The sequence below is a fragment of the Homalodisca vitripennis genome, chromosome 8, assembly GCF_021130785.1.
Source record: "Homalodisca vitripennis isolate AUS2020 chromosome 8, UT_GWSS_2.1, whole genome shotgun sequence".
NCBI lineage: Eukaryota > Metazoa > Arthropoda > Insecta > Hemiptera > Cicadellidae > Homalodisca > Homalodisca vitripennis.
The window spans coordinates 103,319,760-103,344,990 of NC_060214.1; the positions used below are offsets into that span (position 1 = coordinate 103,319,760).

A 25,231-nucleotide genomic window follows, 5' to 3' on the forward strand; every position below is an offset into this window, starting at 1 on the left:
GCTTCTAACACGCCTTTGAGAAAGGACCATGATCACTGAAAAATATTTCGAACTTTTATATGAAATAGACAAACTGAAATATCCATCTTGCCAATTACAAGATTATAATTTTAATGACTTCTCCCTTCAATGACTAAATATAAAACTAAGAACCAGATAATTCAGCCAGAGCCTGGATGCGCTCGACTCAATATTCAATCTGTTATAAGCTTCTTACCCGGATCACAGTCTGATCAGTCTCCATCAACCTGAAACCCGCTGTAAGATTTTACTATTTTAGTACAAAACTAAATTATCAGAGTCCTGGAGTTTAAACAAGTTTTAAAATAGTTATGGATTAATAGAGTGTTTAATTTATAATGCTAATAGTAAAGTTTTCTGTTAGCGCAGTAAAATTTAATATTTTTTAAGGGAAATTTCCGATTCCTTTAATGAGACAGACGAAAGTATTAGTTTATTTTAACTGAGAATGAAAAAAAGATTTAGAAAATAATCAATCAATATGCCAGTGACCAGAGAAACTAAAAGATCTACAATATATAATGCAGATTAAAACAAGATAGTACTTCAAAAATAAGTAAACGTACAAAAATATTTCAATAGCTAACCTGAAACCCGCTTTAAATTTTACTATTTTAGTATTAAACTAAATTATCAGAGTCCTGGCAAAGTTTCAAAAGTTATGTAATTCATAGTTTTTGAAACTTTTCCAGGACTCAATTAATTATTGAGTGCTTAATTTATTATGCTAATCGCTAAGTTTTACGTTAGTAAAATTTAATACTGTTTTAAGAGAACTGCCCGTTTCCTTTTCATGAGGCAAAGAAAGTGTAGTATTACACTATTGAACTGAGGTTGAACAAAATTTAGATGATAATCAATTAATATGCCAGTGACCAGAGAAACTATAACATCTACAACATAACGTGATTAAAACAAATTAGTACTTCAAAAATAAGTAAACGTACAAAATTATTTCAATGCGACACTTCACAAAATTTTCAGAGATAATAAAAAAAATGTAAACTATTGATTTAAACAATATTTTCTACCATTTCACAGTATGTCTCCCTCAATTATTAGTGAAACACTTACATTGCATTTTACTTTATCCACCACCACCATACCTTCTGAAGTCTGTGTTACTGCTTACTTATTTAAACGTTGGGAGGTTGGCAAATTTTCTCTCAGACACTACTCAAATAACGGTGCATATTACGTCACTGAGGAAGAAAAAAATTGAATGAGGAGTTGTTTTAAATAAACTTAGTTATTTGTTAACGATTGTAAAGAACAAGACAATTTAGTCTTAGGGACATATTGTATTTTTTGCTGCTATTGTTTTGTTAATTCACATCCTTGCCTGAATGAATGGGTGATGAAGAAATGAATTATGAATTAGGTCCGAAAGAGGTTAAACACAGTGTGCAAGATAAGATATATTGCAATTAATGTAAGAGATAAAAGACCTATAGAGCAAAGTTTTGGTTTACGGTTAGACGAAATGTAGCAGGAAAAATTGATAAATTCAACTATCGAAGAAAGCCAAAACACATTCTTAGAGTAAATTCTGAAAGTATTCAGCTGAGGTTTTAAATTATAAGACACAAAGAGTTACCTGACGATGAAAAGTTTGGTTTCAAATGCAAGGGCAAAGCGACTCGCATTAAACTGTAATGTTAAGTATAAAACACATTACTCAAGTTCTACACTACCTAGAGCCATGACATGTTTTTTATTTTGTAGATTAGACATATTTTTAGTTCCTTACACATGGATAATTACACAACAAAGAAGAAAAAAATACTATGATTTTTTAGAAAATACCTTAAAAGTTTTTATTTTTTTGATTAATAATTTTTTATTTTGCTTGTATTTAACCTTTTTTAAATCCTTGTTTAAGGAACTATTTATTAATGTTATAAAAATGTGGTAAAAATGTCATTATTATATCTTGAAAAGTTTTTTAGTAAAGTGTAGTAAAAGTTTAAATAATGTCATTTTCGTTAAACGGCACAATATAATTATAAGACAAAGAGCTGTGCCTACCTTAAATTAGAAGCCTCCTGCATTGTATGTAGGATTTTCCGGATCCTCCTCAGCTGCATACAATTCCTCTAGCTTCCTTTTAACAAGTGTTCTTTTCAGCCGGATCTTTTTTTCAAGGTCGGATACTGATTCATCCGCAAAAAAATCCGCTTGCGATCCAGTAATTCCATAGCTTTTACCATATAACTTCCCGGCTGCAGATCCAGATGCTCTATTACTTTAATTTTTGTTATATACCCATTATTAAATGATAAAACAGCCTCTAATACCCCAAACTTTAGAGTTCTTAGTGTGACAAATGTTCTCTTAGGGAGCAGGCACCAGATCAAGTTACTCACAGACACATTTGGATTTTGAGTCTTACCTCTCAAAATGGTTTTTAATAATTCTGGATCAGCTAGAGATTTAAATATAGGCTTCAGAGTTTCCATTATAGTCTCTGGGAGGAAGAAAAATATGTAACAATTCACCAAGTAGTACTATATGAAAACATGTGTGCAATTTGTTGTTTGTAGTTTACTAAATTTCGTTTGAAAGTATGTGTACTGACTAAATTATATTATTTCATTTTCACACAACAAACAAATATGTTAATATCACATGTTATATATCATTGGAAAGCTTACATTCTGCAAAATAATATGCAAACAAAACAGATAAAAAAAAAATTTTTTCGAGTTATTGTGCCCTTAAAAAAAATAACAAAAATTACATTTTGGAAGGGTTGTTATTAATAAAGTTCAATTACTTACGAACTTGATGAACTCTATTATGAAGATTCTCTTAGACAGTGTGAGGGAGAGATTGACTGCTCTCCCAGCCTGGTTGCAACTAGCCTTTCTTAAAACTTTCAGTGCAAATGCCCGATTTTACGGACGTCTGTAAGATAGGCAAGAAGTTGCAAAAATTAAAGTTTGTTTTGAAATTCTATTTTATATGTATTTATTACAGAATAATTATCTATCCAAAAAGTACTTAATATCAAATGTTTGAACCTGTACTAACCAAGCAAAATAGTAAATAATTAGCAAATATAAAGTATTACTATTAATATTTTTACATATAACGGGTAACTAGTAAAGAGTAAAATGTTTATTTCTCAAGATATTTCAGTGGATTTTTTTAATTTACGTGCCATATTGAGTGATAAATTGTTTTAAAGTGTAATGTAGGATGTATATCAAGTCCAAAGACCAACATAAAAATAAGAAATTCCTAATATAATAACTGATACAAGTTTTTCTTTTAGCATTCATCTCTGCTAAACAACCCCTTTATAATGAGGTATATCTTGAGCTATGACTACGCTACATTGTTTTGCGAAATTCCTTGTAGACCATCCTCCATTGGATCTGAGAGTCACTCGCTACCTTAAAACTATTTCTTAAGTCCAGTACTTATTTACTTGCAAAACTTGAGCCAAGACAAGAATATTAAACCATCTAGAACAGGACCTAAATTGTACATGTTTCAAACTTCAAACCAGCGTAATGTCTTTTGAGGTCGAATTTGCGGCATTGTACTCTACTAATAAAGGCCTTTAATTTGATGTACTATTCGACCTATGACCTCATTTAAGAACTCCTTGCTGGTCATCCCCCTGATGACAATAAATGGTAGTTACTTTAAAGAGTAGTTTTATAGTTGCAGTAATGATGTGCCAAGTTTTATTGCTCTGCCTTAATCGTTAGGGAATTATTAAGCTTGTGCGGGAATTTCTTACACCCTGTATATTACTAACAATACTATTTTTCATAATCAGTTGTTATGATTAGAACAGAGTGTCAGCACCGCCAAATTATGTTTCCCGCGATGAGTCCGGCAGCGCCCGTTTGTCTCGTGGAACTGACGTGGCGACAGGAGACAAGCGACAATTGGAACACTTTTAGAACATCTCCACACTTCGACATGTCTCCACAAATCTCGACTCAAGGCGGTAAAACCAGTAGTAAATTCTGGAGGGGACAGAGAAGCGGGTATTTCGGGGCGTTTTATCTGCAGGGACAAAGCTAGGAATTTTACTTAACGTCCTTTAGATGTACAGCTCTATTGTTGGAGACGAGCTGTGATCGGCGTTCTTGTGACGTTTCGTTTTATTGATCGTAAAAACGCTCTTGTTTTGAAGATTCGTCTGAAATGAACAACATCTTTGTGATAAGTTCATGATAAAGAGGAGAACCGTGTCATCAAATGTTTGGTCACCTTTATCTGCACTAAAAGGGTTTAAAATCTGTAAACATGCCTTCAAAGTGAATCTCAATAAGATAACGATTCCATATCTCCTTTAACTGTCAGGAATATTTTACGATCACTATTTTAGTAAAACAGTTTGAATACCCTGCGTTTTTCTAGCCCATCAAAATTAGCATAGCTAATGATGAGAAAAATATTCTCTAGTAATTGTTACGAACAACTAAACACTTCCCAACTAATAAATTAATAAATTCACTACTGAAATTCGTAATTGAATTTCTTTATTACTTTTGGACGAAACAGTTACAATCAAAATTTGAGGTTTCGGACGAGAGCGTCCTTCTTATCAAACACCAATGGGATGTAAACAAGCACTGAGGGGTGAAATGAAAGTTATCTTTATTACCCCTCTGATATCTTAATTTTTTATAATTATTTTCTATTACTTGGTCAGCTCAGACTGTTACGTCAATTTAAATAACTAAATTAAATTGATTTTATTGGGTACATTCCTTGTTTGATTATTATACAATAATAATTATGAAATACCTTAAAGTGGTACAAACGGCTTTTATTTTTAATTTTAAGAGGTTATTATATACAGCTTATTTATATACATTCACAGTACGTCAGGAAAAGTATGTCAGGAAAGCTGATCAAGTAAAGTATATACTGACTTTAGGCCACAACATAACTGTTACGGTTAGGTTGATATGATTTTTGACAAAATATTTATATGAAACTTGACTGACATGTTTTGATATATCAAAATTGAATTTATCTATAATATCTCATTAAGAACCATTTCCTTAAAATTATATTTAATAAAAAATATTGTTTTCTTAAGTGGAAATTTATTAAAATAATATTTATCCGTTGCAATGTAAACATTCTCATATAATTATCTTTCGTCGCTTTGTCACTTGATTACAAATAACATAAGAGTATAAACACCCCAAAATACCCAAAAATACCCTTTAAATTCATATTTTTGTAATAGAATGATAAAATATCTTTTCCAATTTTTCATGCCTTAGAAACATTTATTCTATTAGGTTTTGTTTGTAAATTAAAATTAATTTGCCCTAAAAACCCAATTACTCCGTTTAAATTTTATCCCGTTTGATCTAAAGGCCTTCATTATCGACCTTGGGGACAACGTCGTATCCCAGCAGATTCCGGACAGACACGTACACGAGTGTAGTCTGCCGAGACTCAGGGCTAATTGTGTCTGTCCTGAACAGAGTGGAATTAATTAAAGCCTTACAGCAGAGACCTCAACATGAACATCCCTCCTTCATCCTTGGGGTAGTGTCATGACGGATTGGTAAGTAGGATGCATTTCCCCAGATTTAATCTTCTTAGACATACGTTGCTAAGTAACATTACAGTATTTTAAATATATCATATACTTACAATATTTAATTGGTAACTGTCAGCTTTTAGTTTCTTCAATTTTGAAGGCAGCGTGATTTTTTAAGTACTGCGTTTCGAGACCTACAATGTGATCTCTTCCTCAAGTAGAACGCATTGTCATTGATTTCTTTTATTATTGAACAATGTATGGAGATAACTTCGTAATCGTTCCATCGACATAAAAAATATTCAACTTTTTTCAGAAGCGCTACAAATAAGTATCTGGATTGAAAAACAGTGATCATATTAATTCCCAATTTGAGAGTAGAATACACTGACTAAAACTAAATACGCTAATGAATGAATAAATAAACTGGAAAGAATCAATAAAGAAGGTGATAAATACATATTTCTTTGGCCAATGATTTTACTTAGTAGATTAAAAGTATGCTGAAATTGATTGTGATCTTAGTAAAATTAATATTAACCTACTTGAACCTTTTCTGACAATAATATGTTTGATTCATGCTACAAAATGAATATAAATACATAATACATTTTTTAATCAATTTTAGGAACCTTGTTCCTTTTAATCTTTAGAACGACTATAGACACGACTGTGCATAGTCATAGTTAAGTAATCGTAACATGTCGAAAGTGATTGTTAAAACACTTATTATTAAAAGCAGCATAATTTTTATTTGAGGCAGTTACATACTATCAATAAACTGGTGCCTCCTTTAACATATGTATACAAGGTATTCATTTGAAAACTTCAAACTCGTATTAAAAGACTTACAGCCCAAGTATCAAAATTCTGTAAACGGGAGTGTACAGTACTAATTGGGGGAACAAAAAACAATTATTTTCAAAATGTGGGTGCGCATCCCCATGCCCCCCCCCCGTACCAAAAGCCAACATTTTGAAATGTCAACTCAAATAGTTAGTTAGAAGCTCATAATAGTGCTGTAGTACAGTAGTTTGTAGACTAATAATTGCAATGTAAGAAAATACATTATTGGCTGCTGATACCAAATGGATAGGCTGATAAAATTTTTTTCACTAAAATACAGAATTTTTACGAGCTTCAATTTGAGGTGGCACAAGGTATTAGTTGCCATTTTTAAATTTTGGCTTTGGGAACGGAGGGAAATGGGGGTGAGCCAGTAACTAGAACTATACACTCCCGTTTACAGAATTTCGATACTTGGACTATAAGTCTTTTAATACGAGTTTAAAGTTTTTAAATGAACACTCTGTATATTGCGTTTCGCCTCAGGTTTCCTATTTTGTAGATGTGGCAAAGTTTTATTCTTTTTTGAACATAACTATTCTTTACTTGAGCAGATATAAAATAGTGAAAGGTACTTCGTACTTAAGGCTAATTAAAATTTGGCTCACAATTGAATCGCATGTTATTAATGGGTACACTGTATTACAAAGATACAAAAGAATTGTATTGCAGTAATATAAAATAAACCTGGGGTAGACATAGGGTTATGTGCAGTACTTGTAAGAAACAGACTAGACAGCTGACGAGATACGGACCTGCAGAGCTGGAGACGCAGCAATATAATAATGCTGAGTCTGCGTGCTGTTCCACACCGTCGCTGACGCTCCATTAGCCCTTTATTGTCTTTGGAGATTCTACATGGAGATAAAAAATCCACCTTTCCCTACCCCTTACATTTTTAAAGCGTAAGAAGCAAAAACACAACACAGAGGTTAGTAATATCATTACTTGAAGATGAAGGAAACAGGATTTCCGGACACTTGCCATCGTTCAGTAATATAAAATATTAAGTTTCGAGATCACTCGTAGGTGGTTGGTTGACGAATGCCGACCTATTGTGACCTGTATTCTTGTATTCTGTAGTTCAGTTTTAATAATTAGTTTTCTGTTTACGTTTTTATTAAGTGCATGTTTTATATAGTTAGTGAAGTAGACACACAACATGGTGGTTGTGATTCTTGACTTACGTGTGTGACAACGCTTTGGCGTGATTTGTTTATTTTAACCGAGTTTGTAATTATGTAATAGGTTAGTTAATTACCTGAAGAAGAGATCAAATTGCAGATATCGAAACGTAGATTACCGTTTTTGTGTATCACTGAACGATGGCAAATGTCCGGAAAAATCATGTTTCCTCACAATCCTTCCATCGTCAAAAACAAACTTCAAACAAAGTACTGGAAGATGTTTCATGGATTTCAAAATTATCCACATTTTCCCTAAACTGTAAAGTTGAAATTTAATTTAGAGGACCTATCGAGTTAAGGCTTGGTTTAATATGGTTCAATCGATTTTGTGTTTGGATCGCCCTAAAATAGCTTTTAGCCTGCGTACATGCCACTTAAATACAAAACCAACAAAGCCAAAAATCTTTAATTCTGACCATCCTATAAGATTATGAAACTGATATGAGTCTCCAACATAAAAAGTAAAAATACTGAGATTCAGATATGGTAATCAGCTAATATGCAATTTTATGTATTTTTGTATAGTAAATTTTTTGAGAGTTGGACGACGATATACTGAAAATGCTCCCTATTTTCTAATTAATTGTTTGTCTCACCTGGCTTTTTAATTTCACATAGTAACTCTTCTAATTTTAAATCTAATTTTAAACACACTGTATGAATAACTCTATTAAAACAAACTAAAGGTATAAAAGTGGTATTTGTGACAATAATATTAAAATGAAAGGTATAGTAATTTTTTGGGAGAAGCAGTATTTAAGACAAGAAGTCAGTGTTAGGTAATAAGGAACCGATTGATTTTATCATAAAGAATAGGTTTGATATTATAGTGTAAGGAAATAAACGTAGCTGTAAAAATCTCCTTTTATGGATTATATCTACAAGTAATAATCCTCTTAAACAAGACAAGTTTAATTTATTCAAATATTCACATAGTGTGTGAGTTGATTGTATCATTCACATGCATTCTATTTGAATATAACATCTATTTTATATATATAAATGCGAATGTTTGTTTGTATGTTCCGTTATAACTCTGGAACCAATGCACGAAACATCGTGAAAGTTTGTACAGTGATTCTACACGTTCCTGGAAGTAACATAGGCATACATACTAGAGTAAATTTGGTCCAATTTAAATAGTTTATTTAATTAATTTTTTAATTATAAATCGTTGTTGATGTTAGAGTGTTTTATATTGGATCCGACAGACTGCGCTACGACACATAATACAAAGCGAACTGATACTTAACAGCAGCTGTTAATACTTTCAGCTGAAGTTCATCAAAGAGGCAAAAACATTTGTTTACATTTAAAATTTAGAAAATTTTTATTGTAAAGTGCTTGATCAGTAGTGTAATGCAGGTTGCATAGAAGACGTCATTGCCTAATTTCAAATTCAGATTGCACCAATGATCAATAAACTATCTAATGCAATGAAAATACTATTAAACGCTATTATGAAAACAACCTCATTGTAAAAATCCGTGAATGTTTGCACATAAGGTAATCGAATTTGGTTACATGGAAGGTAAATGAAAAGAGCCGAAAGAAGACACTTTATGATCGAAATTGGGTTTCTTTGATACATTTTCTTGAAGGCACACTCCTAAATAATACTGGAAATATCTTAGACAGAAAATTAATTTTAACAGACCGAATTTGATTCTTTATAACCTAATTAGTTTACCGAGATTCATCCATATACATTAATTGTTCTGAATAACTTATCAACACCTAGCAAAAACCACGAAAGATAGAGGCAGGAATATGGTACATACCTTCATAATGCGCCCAAGAGGCTCACGATGGAACGACTATCAATTATCTCAGAAATGTTTAGAATGTGATAGAAAAAGAATAAGTGAATATAGTGTACTGTTTTCAACGGGAAATTGCGTGCGAAGCCGCGGGAAACTGCTAGTTTCTAAATAAATTCAAGTTATTATTCCGAATTTACCTGTTTCCAATATAAATGAGAATGGTACATTCTTAGACAGATTTTTAACTGTTTGTGTAATATTTTTTAGAGCCCACTAAAGCAATATAATTCTTTTAAAATTTAATTTGTAATTTGAGTACATAAATTTGGTCGGCATGTTACCACATGCTAAAAGTTTGAAATATATTGCTTTGTAGTTAAATTGTAGTTTTTCTCTTTCTTGTTGCGCATGGCCAATATTATTTTACTTTCTTGAAATTTAAAGCATATTCATCTCTTTCATACTTTACAAGGATTTTCATTTACGCTATGTGAATCTTGTATACTGGAAACTTGTTCTGGAATATAGTCGAAAGCTTGGAGCACATTTTAAACTCGGATCACGGAGAGGCAGAAAAGAGAAAAGCAATCAAAAGTTTTTTGATTGGAGGGATTAATAATAATTCTAAATATCGTTTGAAGTTCTTAATAAGATTTTACAAAATATCCAAATAGTGTTTGACAATTTGTAGATAAATGGAGAGAATTAAACAGTTTCAATGTTGGATATACTGTAAATAATAAACTTTTATGAAAGGATTTTGTTAAAAAACAAAACTGTTATAGTTGGCTGAGGAAATTATTTCCTAAACGAAGCAACCCAGAAAATGGCTTTTTGTTTATGGTTGTGAATGTAAACAAGAAATAGTTTAGTATTGTTATGACTTTTTGTAGCTTTTACTACAATAATTCCTGATTTAGTTATAAGATTATGTATTTTAGGCAACCTATTTAAGCGTAGTTAATTTTGTATCCAAAATCAGTTAGCAAATTAAAATATTTGCTTGTGTTCTGGACAGGTAAAAAAAACATTTTTTATGCGGTCTTAATTTCTTCAATATATGGTTAAATTAAATGTAACTCGGCATTATTTCTAAAAACAATTGTGAGTTATTTGTTAATTCCTCCTTTCATTTATTAATTTCTAAAAGTTGAAAATGGACTTTAAAGTATAGGCAATCTCTATGTTAGGAAATTTGTCTCAAACCATATTGAAATAATTAAAATAAAGTATTCAGCAGGTAAGTATGGAACTATACTTATATTTTTCCACCTGAGGAAGAGATTATATTGCAGTCCTGGAAACGCAGTGTTATCGATCTCTCGTATCTCTCAATGAACAATGGCAAATATCCGGGAAAGTCCTGTATCTTCCAAAACTTTCCGTTTCAGTCATACAGGGAGCATTTTATATTGTTTTACATGATAGTATACGTGTTATAATACAAAGAAAAAGATTTTTGCTGCTCTCAACGTGTAGCCTGAAATATTCGTCTCCCACATGGCGATTAACTAATAAAACGTAATTGCTGTCCTACCGTGAAACAGTTGATTGCCATTAATTATGTTAACAGCAAATGTTAATAAGTTATTATTTTTGAATTGTACAAAAAAAAAAAAAAAAAAAAAAAAAAAAAAAAAAAAAAAAAAAAAAATACGGAGCGAAATAACATTCACCAAAATTATTGAACTGTCTAAGAACACCAAATTCGATTATTTTATAGGTACGTAATGAGAAAGGTTAAATTTTGATTATTAAATACACCGTAAGCATTAAAGCGTTTCTAGGAAATGGAGGGTAAACTAAACGCATTAAAGCGTCTCTCGAGATTCCTGTTAAACTGATAAAGGTGGAGTAGTCAATAAACTCCGTTATCTTCACAGCGCCCTATTAAGTGGATATTTTAATAGCGTTGGCGTAAAAAGCCATCCAACAGATTTAGTTAGGCATCCAACAAACGAAAAACGTTTTAAGCTGTATTTCGTTGAAATAATTCTGGGTTAAGTTAATAAAGATAAAACATTAAAAACGTAAGTAAGTTTTAAATACTTAGTTACCTTAGTATAGTAAAAGTGAGTTTTATAAACATTAATTCACATTATTCATGTAAACCACTTTAAAAAAATGAATGAAATGATTTGATAAACTAAAATAAATCTTAGAATCGAATAATATCGATAAAGGTCGGATATATTTTATAAGGCATCCTTACTTCACAATTTGGGATTAATAAAACAACAGTTGGATTTAAAAAAAATAATTACTTAAAGCAATTGGTACTCATTATTTAATTGGGTGAAAAACATACATTGAACAATAAATATGAATATACTAACTCAACATGTCACAAATTAATGAAAAAGGAATATTAACGGGATATAGGAATATTAAGGTATTTATGTTTCTATCTGGTTCTGCACAATATATTAGTTTAACCGATATATATATACTCTACAAAATCGGACGAGGTGTAAGAATTGAGTGTTAAAAACTTGTATATATTTTAGTGTTAAAAATTGTATATATTTTAATGATATATATATATATATATATCATTAAAATATATACAAGTCTTAACACTTTCAATTCTTATACCTCGCCCGATTTTGTAGAGTCAGTGCATATGAGAAGAAAATAACTAACAGATTATTTATTTTTGCTCTACTGTATTCATATGTCACTGCTTAAAATTAACGAACAAAGTTTCTTATTAATCACTATTATTTGAATAAATCAAATTGAGTTAGTTACTGGATTTATTGAAGAATATTATTTTTGTAATAACGATGGATTGGTAGGTCCATCCTCAAAAGGTAGACTATATTTGTCTACAAAGTATGTCGTATGTAAGACATGTAACTAATATTTAATTATTTATCGTTAATTAATCAATGTATTCACAGTTATATTAAAGCTAATAATGTGTGTAAAAAAATTTATATTCGTAAAACATGTTCGTTAAAATTTATAGAAAATTGTGGAAAACAATTCTTAAAGGACTTTAAACTATTAAAACTACACACCAGAGAATAATCTGCATTAAAAGATTATTGGAAAGACAGAGTTTTTAAATAATGAATATTTGTAACCAATGTGGAAATTTATTTATATTTAATTGAACTGTCAGTTAGAAAACAATATTTTATTAATTTATTAAGTAAGAAAAAAAAAACATTATCTCAGTATTGGGTACCATGCCCCAATTGTGTAGCACACATATCAATATAACAATTTAATTAGAATGTTTTTTGCTTGCACATATGAATCTGTAATGTACATTAAAATTCTACTTTACTTATTGACTTTTCATTGTCAAATACTGTTACTAATCAAGGAACAGCTTCTAAATCCAAACATAGCATTTGTTAATGTGTCGGTCCAGACGATCCCTAGACGGGAATTCTAGGGTCGGTCGCCGGGAATGAGAGATCACCCCTGCACTTGTCCGGCGCGTGCTATTGGGGAGGGTGGGGTGAAATGTAGGGGGGGTGGGGTGAACCGTGGGGGCGGGTGGGGCACCCGGAGTAGACAGGTCGGTGTTGATATTTGGTGGAGCTTTTAGTCGTCGGCCGAGCGTCGATACGGGCGTTGTAGAGTGAGTGACATTGCGGAGGTTACTGTGCGTCAGCGGGATTGTAACCATTATACCACAGACACGGCCGTTAAATACGGGTTATAATTTAGTAACTTAGTGGACGTATTTAGAAGAGCCGATGGGTTCGGAGTGAGATAAAAGATAATTTACAGGTTGCAGACTCATCCGGCGACTGTTACAGACCATATGATACAATACCCATGAATTCTGTGCGTTAAGTGTTGCTTTCTATTGGTGTTTGTTCAAGCAAATCTATGTTCCTTTTAACATCTGTAAATATATATTAGTATTTAGTCAATGTTCTTTGTGCAGTTGTCAGTAACAGCGTAGATTCGTTTTTGTGACATCTTAAAGTGACATTAATGGAGTAATGATCTAAGTGATATTTAGTTGGAAACTTTAGAAAGATTCTTTAGATAAGGGCTGCTCAAACAGTTAACACATAAAAAAATCTAAATATAATTAAGTAAATATATATTAGTATTTAGTCAATGTTCTTTGTGCAGTTTTCAGTAACAGCGTAGATTCGTTTTTGTGACACCTTAAAGTGACATTAATGGAGTTATGATCTAAGTGATATCTAGTGAAGAAATTTAGAAAGATTCTTTAGATAAGGGCTGCTCAAACAGTTAACATATAAAAAAAATCTAAATATAATTAAGTTTATGGAAAGTAAACACTGAAAATTCATTAAGGCATGAAGGAAGTGATGGCAAAGTGACAACCTATTCTGTAAGAGAGTGAAGTGATATTTCCGAAGTGACAAAAACATTGACTGACTCTTCCGAGGCAAGAGGGTGGTTCACGCGTGACAAGGCGCGACAGACTACTGGGGAGTGATGTTTTCAGGATACAACTGAACCATGAGGGATGTTTCCATAATTCTTCTTCTTCTCTTCTTCCATCACGTTAATGGTGAGTCCCTCTCCTGAGATACTCTTTGTCAGAGTAATTTCCCGACTACCTGACATTTCCCTCTGCATCTCCACGACGGGTTCTTGTAACAGACTTTCTGTGCGGAGTAAAACTCATTGATTTTATGGTCTCATTTAATATTTTAAACTTTCACGTCAAAATGTAGTCTAAATTTACGAGTAATGTGTCTATGAGTAAATTTCGTAATAATGTAAGAACTGAAAACCTTAAAGTACATCCTCTAAAGGGCGGAAAATACGAAAATTAGTCATAGTATACTTCAAATGTTATATAATTAATGTTTTATGGTTAAAGCCATAGCTTTTGTAAAGCTCTTTTTTCAACGAATGGTACGCAAAAAAACTGTCAGTATACTATCGTTTATTCACGTCCTATCATAGTTTCTCAAATAAAGGAGCGATCACACTACTGGGAATGTGTTTATTATTTCTTATAACAACGAAATATAAACCGTTAGAAAATAAAAGATAACGACCGTATTAAACGCTATTTAGTATAGGTTATTAATTTAGTAAGTTTAATTTCGTAATTAGTGACAATAAACGTGTCCAGCAACTTAAAGTAATGAATTTATTAGACAGTTTTATACTGAAATACTACGTTTGCTAATGTAAGATAGAAAATACAGGAAACTTGACATTTTTATACTGCAAGCTCCTTTAAAATTACGCTAAAAAGTTAGTTTATTTGTTTGTAACGTAATATAGGACATAAATATAATTTGCATTGTAATCATTTCTAATTATCTTAGAGAATTAAGTTCAAAAATTTTCTATATCATTACTAGTATGTCTGTATGGATAAAATAATAAAAATAAACTAGTGAAATCAAGATTTCTGAGATTATTTCCTGAACAAAATTGGTTTATGGCAATAAGTAGTTGAAATTTCTTATAATGCTAATTATTTAAATTATTGCAATAAATGATCTTAATACTTGTACTTAGTATTTGGTACAAAAGTAACCTTGGTAGTTATGGAAAATTTATTCCTCAGGAACATTAATACCTATTATATTATAAACATCTTAAATAAATTTTCTTTTGGTTACTGCCTTCTTGACAACACTTTTTCCTCAATAGACGATCCATAAGATATTTTTTTGGTTTGGATATATTGGTTTTTTGTAAATTGTCATAAATTTTTTATTTTGCAGCAAAAATGAAGGCGGAAAATTAGTAAATACGGCTATTTTCCAAACAAAAATTTAGTGACTTTTATATTCAGAGTTAATCTTTTTATATTCCGGCGTTCCTGATATGAAAAATAGCCGCAATATACTCGTACGTTACTATACAACAGTAATAACAATTTAAATTGTTACAGAAACTACACATAATATCTTGCTTACAATCAATAATGATTACTAATGCACAATCTTCGTATCAAGTAATAAACATGTTTGATTCCTGTATTTTATTTAAAATAATTTTATTAATGATATGATTAAATTCCGGATGACACTGAACGTTTATTCTGCAAACCTTGACACCAATTATTCAATATAATCCAAATTTACGTTAGCAATGCCTGTTGATTATTCTCAAAAGTAAGAAATAAAAATGTGTAATAGATATAAATCTATATTGTTTGATAAGTATAATCTATAAATCCAAACATATTATATTTATTACATGGTAGGAGTACGAAACACCACGTTTCGCAACTGAGGTGCATGCAACCTTCAAATTTCATTAATTCTCGAAGTGTATTGTGGATAGATAGAAGGATGGACAGAGATAAAGAAATTTGTTCATCCCTTTTGGTAAACAAAAAATAAACTGTTTCGCTTATTGTGTCAGGGCCTTCGATGACGCTCAGCCAAACTCCAAGGTTGGACATGCACCATCATTGATACATTCTTGTTTATGTAGAAATAAAGTTTCACGGGAAATTTAAATTCACAAGATGAAATCACTCGAGATATTGCCACGTATTGCATTCCCATTTTTGTTTATCAATTTTGTTTCATAGCACTGTTAAAATAATACAAGTTTCAGTGTGCTACGGAGGATACTACTACGCAATATTGACTTTCAACTCTTATTCTTTCTGTTTACTCCATGAAAAAAGCCACATGTTGAAATCTCAGATGATTAGACTAAGTTTGTTTACCAATTTATTTTTTCTGTTTTTTCAAGTTGCCATCATGTTAAGTCACATGCACCATCATCGATGCTTCATTAAAATTTCAAGTCTATATGTCCGAGATATAATCCAAAGGGACAGACAGAAATGAAAATTTTCTCCCTCACGAGTTCTTCGCTAAAGATCAGCCAAAATACATAATTTAAAAATAGATTATTTATACTTTTTTGTGTATTTATGTATACACAAACTAAACTAATAGAACATTTCGGTTAAAAATGTGAGCATTTTATATTGCTGAACATGTATTTAATACATATTTATCATGGTTTGTAAAATTAGGAAGTACAGGTGCTTAAGTTCTGTAAAAAAAGGAACAAAAGTAAACTAAAATTGGAACAACCAACTCAACACAGATCCACAGAAAGTTTCTTATATGTTACAAAAACTAATACTACAATATTGTATATGATAAATGTCTTTAAGGATAAGTTTTAAATAACTATCCAATTAATTAAAATCTTATTTCTGTCCCACAAATAAAAATAATCTTATTTATCGTAAATAGTTGTCAAAAAACTAATAAATAATATTGAAACCTCCACTTACAACATAAAATAACTATTAATTTTAAAAGAAATAAAAAAGGTGTTTATTTTTTTAGGAGTCCTAATTTATTAAACGACTTCGTTGCTTTTTGTCTCTATCCACATAACGTCGCAATTCCTCGAAAAGAAAAATAAAAAACTCATCATTTCAAGTGCAATGATGTTTTTAAATACTTTAATTCGCAACAAAACGTTTTTGTTTGATTAATGAAGAATGACATTTAGTCTTTCTACTACATTATAAATGGCTAAACATTCGTCAATCATGTGTTGCACATGTCAATGGGTTGACAGCGTTCGAGGACGCAGATAAATGGCTTGCTACAAACTAAGCTGGAGATTAGAGAGACCTTTAAACATTTCCGAAAAACAAAAATTGGTACACTTGTAACAGTAACAGATTTTCATTAATCAATATATCAACTGGAGTAATTTTGATAGTGAATGATGAGTTGATAACTTGTTTTATCCATAATTTGATAGACATTCTGAATTTTAAAAAGGTTTTGCTGTATGCATACTTTTTTCTGCACGATGTACTCCTCTTTTTCCATCCCGGAATACACCATTTAACATTTAATGTTAGCTGAATACACAAAAATAATTAAGGGCTAATATAAGTAAAAATCGTGAGTGTTATAAACAAAGGACAAAAGCGTTATAGAACAAAAATAAACAGCAACTTTGGTATCAGCAGCAATTTTATAAAAACAATAATACTAGTAGCATTTGAAAAAATACAAAGATAACGGAAGCTACAGTACAAATATTCCATTCTTAACTTCTTGAAATTAATCTGTCATAATTAAGTTGCTACTAAATTAATCTTAATGTATTAAGGTGGTGCAACCTGTGTTCTCTGAGAATATTTTTTTTATTTTTGAAGATTTTTTGGCATAGTCTTTTGCTATACTAGCACATGTGACTTATGTATGACCAAATTAGTATTCACTGCCTTCTATAGAGCTAACTAGATCTAACTAGGCTTGTAGGTAGATAGATCGAAAGTAGTACCTGTGTATGTGGACCGTGGCCACATAAAAGCATATTCCTGAACAGGAAAAATACAAAAATTATTCCATGATGTGTTTGCATGTAAAACATAATTTAGGAGAACTTATAATAAGGCCCAAAGGAATATCATTAACAATTTCAGGACCTAAAGCCGTAACTCATTTACACACTGTAAGCATTTTTATCTTCAGCCGCTTTTATTCCCGCCTTTTTATAAATATCGTTCGTTTCCCACTCATATACCTAATCTACAATTCCTTATCTAGAAATAAAAATTTATTATTTTTGTAATTCTGGAAGTCATTTTAAAATACATATCTGTGACTGGAAATTAGAAAATGTCATCCTAAACAAAAACCGATGTAGCTATCTTGATTTTATTCCCACAATAACAAACTTAAACTTCAAAAAACTTTAAGCCTTTATATTTAGTCGGAAGGTATGAGACGTTTCATTTTAAGGCATAAATGTATGTGTAATACGCTTGCAAACCCTTTTTAGAATGTTTATATTTTAAATAATTATTCAGAAAATAAAAACATTGAAATAATTGAACAGTATACACTTAACGGGAAAAACTAAAAAGTCTTTTTGGATAAGTAATCTTTAAAATGAGACATTTCATAACTCTACGGTCATAAGTAAGGATTTAAAATGTTTGCATTTTAACGTTGTTCTTAAGGACTACAACTCCAGATAGTGTATTTAATGATAATGTACATGAAAGGGTGATGCAATACTTTAATTTTGACAGTGACATTAAAGGATTTGTTAAACTTGAGGAATAACGTTATACACGTTCGATAAGCACGCAGAGGGTGTGTTGTTGGTCAGCAGACAGTAAGGATGTGAGAAAGTGATCAACTAATAAGATAACTAGCCATTGAGGACGTCTTTGTTCCAAACGTCGCTATTAACGCTAATAACGTCGTACTTATAGAGTTCACGATAACTTGGTTCCTGGTTATCATATCGTAAAGTACGAGGCTGTTTACAGAAATTACCACTTTAATATAGTCATTCGAGGCAAAGATATGGATTTGTCTACGGCTATAAAACAATCCCATTATAAGTACGGAAATTACGGGAAATTCTCACATGTGTGAGAATTGGGTAAATAGATGGGTTTAGTATAGTGGGTAGCAAAATATTTCTAATCATTGCCCTTTTGTTTTCTTTCTATCCGTCTTTTCCATTTTTTGCCTCTCTGCACCACTGGAAATATAATGGTATAGTAATAATTTTTAATGCATTAAAATGATAAATTTGTTGAGTTATAAATTACTTTTTATTAAAAGACGTATTACAAATAAAATATAAATAATAAAAATAATGATGATGATGATGATGATGATGATGATAAATGGCCATTTCTGCATCGTTTAAAAGAGGGAAGTAATTAGGGATTTAAAGATTATCAAATAGGATTCCATGTAAATCACTTTGACTTGATTGAAAATAGAATTTAAATTGTTATTATATTGTCAAAAACCAAGGTAAAATTAATAAGAAATTGTCACACCAATTCGAATTCGAAAATTGAATTCCAATTGAATTAAAAAAAATGAAATTGAATTCCTATGCCAATTTGCAGAATAATTTTCAGGAAAAGATTACAAAAATATAAAAAGTAGACGATTTACGATAACAGAATGTGTTATTACCATATGCTATAATGAGAGCAATCGACATACTGAGGTGAAAAAGGTATTTCTTACCTATATGTAGTAACCGTATAAGATTATCTAGAGTAAACAAGTCACCTACAGACGATGGGCTGATAGGGCAGGAACCTCCTTTCGCATATCTATCACAACCAGCTCCAGTACTTCCAGACCATCTAGAATTACCTCTTGATCTTTAATTGTTACCATTGAAGAGTTTTTATCGAGCTATCATTATAACGAGACCCAAATTGTCCCATTCTATCAAAAGGATCCCGCTTATGTGTTCAGCTTTATATTTATAAAAATAAGGCGATCTACACTATATTTTAACAGATTAACAACACAATCGACCTCCACTTTTCTCTCAGAGCTGGTAGTGATCTTATCCCCAATTCTATAAAAAATAAGAGCCAGTAGTGATATTAGTAACAGTGCTACCACAGGTTTGGCGATGTGAATGGCCATGCAGTATGGCCATGTGATATTCATTGCAGTATACCTTAATACGTTGTTGATTGCAGAGTTAATGCTGTGCGGTTCCGGCGATCATCATATAGATCATAATACTATCAGCAAATAGCTAGACATAGCATTTCAGGAAGATTGATAGGTCGATAATGAAGAAAAACAGAGGTCTCAAACCGAATCCTTGAAGTATTTTTAAAACCAAGTAATTGAAATATCCCAAAACTCTTGCTTTCTGAATTATAATGGACGAATGTCTTTATCGGTCAAATTGGAATAAAAAAAAGGTTTTTGATATCGATTTAAAATTTAGCAATTTTGGGAATACTTTTCCATTTGTGACATCTTGTGTTCACTTAAAGAGTGACATTCTGTACAAACTTAAAGCATTCCTAGCTTAACCGGTTATTTTATAAGATTTTAATTTGATTTAATTATATCCCAAACAGTTGTTCATGAAAAAATATAAATTAGTTTAAAAGCCCATATTTCACAAAACTCACACCTTTGAAGCAAGTATTTCTGAACTTCGAGGGAAAGTATTACTCAATAGAGCCAATGTAAAAATTTAAAATTCCATAACTTAAAAAGTAATGATATGCCAAATGGGATATCATTAAAGCGCGTATATCTCTATCAGCTCACTTCGATTCATAGTTCAAGGAACTTTGGCAGTTGTTTGTAAGATATTGTTCGTCAAAACTCAGATTTTTTATTATTAGTACTGCTCAGCTTGATATGTATTTTTAAGTTATTAAAAAAGTTTTGTTCATACTCTACTAATCCAAAATAATTTTAACACAGATGTGCAAATTTAATTTTACACAGTTAGATAATTTGGAGTGTCCATAATTTTACAAAGAATTCTTTTCAGTGTATTTCCGACTATGAGTAAATATTCTAGTGTAACAAACATACATTTTCGGCTAATCAATGCATTTTACTCTTCATAGTCAATAATACCCAAGCAAACATTGAGTACAGGTTTAATGTGAATATCCAAATATTTCATTAAACTATGACTGTCAAACTGTCAATGACGTAACTGCAATGACGTGCAATAAGGAAGAATGCCGATGAGTTAATGAAGCATCGCGATTCTTCCAGACGCCGATAAAAGATCAATCTCACGACCTCTGCTCCGATAAATCATGTCTGGCTAGCATGTTTTGATAATTAATCATAATTAACACTTATCGATAATCTTGCGGCAAACATCTTAAGAATTGGAGGGTTCACTGGAAATTTATATGACGGGATAAAAATATAAGTAGCAGAAAATAATAGGTTATCAGATACCATATTCAATAACAAACACATAAATCTTTTTAATTGTGTTGCCATTTATACAGAACTTTTGGAAATAAATCTGTACAGAGCTGGAAATTATACAAATAATATAACAAAAAATAATTAATGTATTAAAATAAATCATATTTACTCTAAAAATATCATTTAGATTAAATATTAGATTAATATAAGAACCAAGAATTCAAGATATAAATAAGCTAATTGTATATTTTGAGCAATTTGTATAACTAACAATTAAAATCTCAAGATTATAATTTATTTCTTGGAAAGTTATATTAACTAATATCCCAAAAGTAACAATATACTATGTATACTTTTCTTTCCGGCCCAATTTCAAAATCAAGAGCTATTACATTTTCCGTCCAACATTCGAAATAAAAGCTATTGAAATGTTTCTGTTCAAAATATTTTCTCAGTTTCCCAATCTAAGATCTGAATCAAAATTTTTTCCGTATTACTATCCAAAATTCACAACCAAAATCTACCTACGTTTTCGCTTTCGTGTATCTAGGATTTGCTGTCCGAAAATTGAAATGATCAGCTATTTGCTTTTCCAGTTCAAAGCCCGTTTTCCGTCCTAAAACATAGACCAAAAACTGTATATGTTTTCCCGTCCGAATCTTTGTTTGAAGTATTATCTACGTTTTCCTGTTTAAACCCGAATGTACCTACAGGACATAGAACCAGATACATACGTACCAGGTATGTAACTATAGCTGTAAACTATAGTTACAACTATAGTTTAACTTATGGTTGTAACTTTTCCGTTCTTGGTGACGGTCTTATACAATAGTTTTCCGTCTTGTGTCCACCATTTAACATGCATACAATAGCTGTTCCTTTGTCATCATTGGAATAATACCTGGAAGACTGGAAAATTCCCAAAATCTTTACACAAATGAAATGTCCTATATTTCGATAAGAGCGTAAATCCATTGTAATACACTGGAAAAGTAAAATTATGCACAAAACGCTCAATGGCGTAATTGATTTCAAGTAATGAATACAGGGCAAATCCACATAAAGAATTTTTAACGACAAAATAAAACATTAAAAATTGATTAGTTGTTTTTTATTAACTTCACAATTCTTAATATATGTTACTCAAGTCTTTTTATCTTTTAGGCGCTTGAAATACACTGCATTTTTCTACTGAATCGATAAAATCGTTTTAGTTGATTCAGGCCAAAATCGAAATGGCTCTTTGCCATAAATGAGAGCTATTTCTTACTTCTCAAGGCATATTATTTGCGTAGAAGATAAGTGAGAATAAAGCAATAAAGTTTAAATTTTTACTAAGCGCTGATCTGTTTATGTATAGAAACAACACTCGTAACTTGGTGTTGTTTGTGAGTAGATTATTTATAATAATGGAATTAGTTATGAAATAAGTAAGATAAAAACTTATTCGTTGTTCTTGAAAATCTTGCCAAATTTACGACTTGAGTATTGTGACAGACTCTTCAAGAGTAATGATTACTTCAAATATATATTAAAATATCAGTGTCACAGTTGGCCTAGTTGTCAAATAAGATTTCAGATCGCTCCACTATATTCGCAACGTAAATATATATCGTTGTTCGCGGATTGTAGTTATAAACGTGTATTGTAATTCAATTTAGCTATTATTAGCTGTTGTTACTTTCTTCTTTGGAGTGTACATATATTCGTTGTTTTTTGTACTGTCATTGGTAAAAGTGCTGAACTAAAACCATGGACTGAGTTTTGTCAACGTTTGATTTATTGTGTAGTGAGAACAGATCAATGTGGAATTCCCTAAAAGTGACAAACGACCGTCTCTACTACGTCTTACACAATAAATAATAAAAGAATATTGAATTTTTCGAGACGTATGGAAGAATATTCATGCTGTAGTGTAAAAACTAAATTGTGATATTTATTTATATAATACTAACTTATATGACAGGTCAAACGTTCGTTTTTAGATAGTGTTACACGCAACAATTGCAATCATTTAAATGCTTTAAATAGGTTTGATTTTACCTATTTTATATATATTTCATGATTACATCATCATGAAATATATATGATGTTCCGTAACTCTCTGGACAAAGGTTACCACGGTATTGCTCAGGTCAAGACAAACATATTTCACCATATGAACATGGGTATCTGATACTAAGTTTCCCATATGTCTGTCTGTATGTGATTTTAGAAAAAATCAATATCTTTAAAACTAATAAGTTTAATTATATCAGATTTAGTTCAAATAGTTATAATAACAAGGCCAATAAAAAAATCATGAAGTTATCTTTAGTATTTAAAAAAAATGCGGCCATTTAAAACTTTGAATATCTAAAAACCAGCAGTTTGTCTCAAGGATTACACGAAGAACAGTGTTTAAAGGATATTATTACAAATCTAATGACACAAACATGATCTAAATCGAATAATAAATACCTTATTTATAGCAAATTTACTGTGACAAGACATGGCCCGCAATGAGGTTCTTAGCGAATAGTCAACAATACAAAAACTGAATTAACGGCAGCTCTTAAGAATTAGTAATTTAAACATTATTACCTCATTTTAATTTTCTTACTTTATAAGAATAAAATCTTGGTAAAAACATGTATCATCGACACAAGCTTTAAAGTCTACTATTAATAGTAGACTTAAAATAAAAATTAACTGTCTTATAAAAATCGTTAATATTATAAATATGCTTTGGTAATTTAAAACTCGGGGTATGGCTTATTGCAATTTATTATTTATACGGTTGTAGGAAATGTTTAAGAAATAAGTTACATTTTTTAAAAATTTTTATTGCTCTCTTTTGTTTATTAAATTACGTGCATTAACCCGGGAAAGCTAGGAAAAACCATTATCATGACTCTAGGCTGTTTATCCCAGCTGCAACATAACACGCATATTCATTAAAGCTCAACTCCCATCTGCAATAAAAAGCACTCACCAGCTGATTCCCAGATGTTAGTAGAGCTCAGAAAAAATTGTTTATTATTAAACAGCTAGCTGTACAGCTGTTAAGATGTCTTGTTTGTATATGGTAAGGGAGCCAACTTCACTCACACAATGCCGATCTAGGAGAGGAATACTAAGTTAAAGAGACAAACTGGTCTGGAGAATAATTGTGCAATTTCATAAAATGAAATATTTCCTGTTCTTTAAGATAATCTCCGCCAATACTGTTACATTTATCCCAATGGTTCAATGGCTTCTTTTTATATCTCAGAAAAGAGTCTTTATCTTGGTGTTCGTGCGAATTTCCCACACATTTTCTGACACCATTGTTCTTTTATAATTTCTTTTCACACAGCACCTCCTTTGTGGCCAAGAAGAAATCTGATGGAGCTAAATGAAAGATAGAGGGTCCCTCCTATTTTTAAAGTTTCTTGTATAGCATGACGGTACTCATTGTCATGTTGGAGAATCTCACCCACCTTCTCTGAGATTCACATTTTGTTACTAATGGCTTCACCTTTTTGGCACTAATATTTGAGTAACAACGGAATTTTACTATATGAATGAGTAATGTTATCAATCTATATTATGCTCATTAGTTTTAATCGATAGTTAAAACTTAAATGGTTGAGGAGAGTAGTATTAATTGATTATTGAGTCTCAGTCGTTTTTGGACGGCTCTGCTCAATTAGAATAGTTTTTTTTTATATTTATAGATCATTATATTTATCATACACTTTCATCATTACAGAGAAAAAATTTATCCTTCATCGAGTAAAAAGCGAATTATAAATCTTTCAAACGATGTAGTATATTTACTAAGTACTATTTACTACTCATTTTTAAACTAAGTATGAGGTTATGAACAAAGCAATATAGGCTCTTCGCCTGATCAAGGTTTTTCCTGGTGACTAACCTTATAGTTAAATCCAAGAAGTCCATTTTCTTACTGAAAAACTTTTTTCTAAACCATTTTCTCACTAAAACTAATGAATGCCTTTTGCTCATTAACTAGGCAACATGGACTTATACACAGTTTCCTTATACGAACAAATAAAATATTTATAAACGTGACTACAAATTTATTTTTTTACTAATTTTACATTATAGAAGAGAAAACTGAACGTACGTTGAAGGAAAACATAAGTAAAATGGAATTTTAAGGAAAGTTAGGACCAAATAGGAGATATAGTCGGTGGCTCTAATATTTTACAACATGAATAGTTGTCTTTGTATGGTTTTTTCTTAAATTATGTAAAATTG

At 31.0% G+C, this 25,231-nt stretch overlaps 1 protein-coding gene across 1 annotated transcript in view; it reads left to right on the plus strand.

The window, feature by feature from the left end:
• Positions 1–12,916: 12,916 nt before the first annotated feature.
• Positions 12,917–25,231, plus strand: part of LOC124368293 (roundabout homolog 2-like) — a 210,694-nt gene continuing 198,379 nt past the window's right edge. Inside the window, exon 1 of the mRNA XM_046825566.1 lies at positions 12,917–13,851. Coding sequence (XP_046681522.1) covers positions 13,800–13,851 — 52 coding nt within the window. The 5' untranslated portion in view covers positions 12,917–13,799. The remainder of the gene's footprint in view (positions 13,852–25,231) is intronic.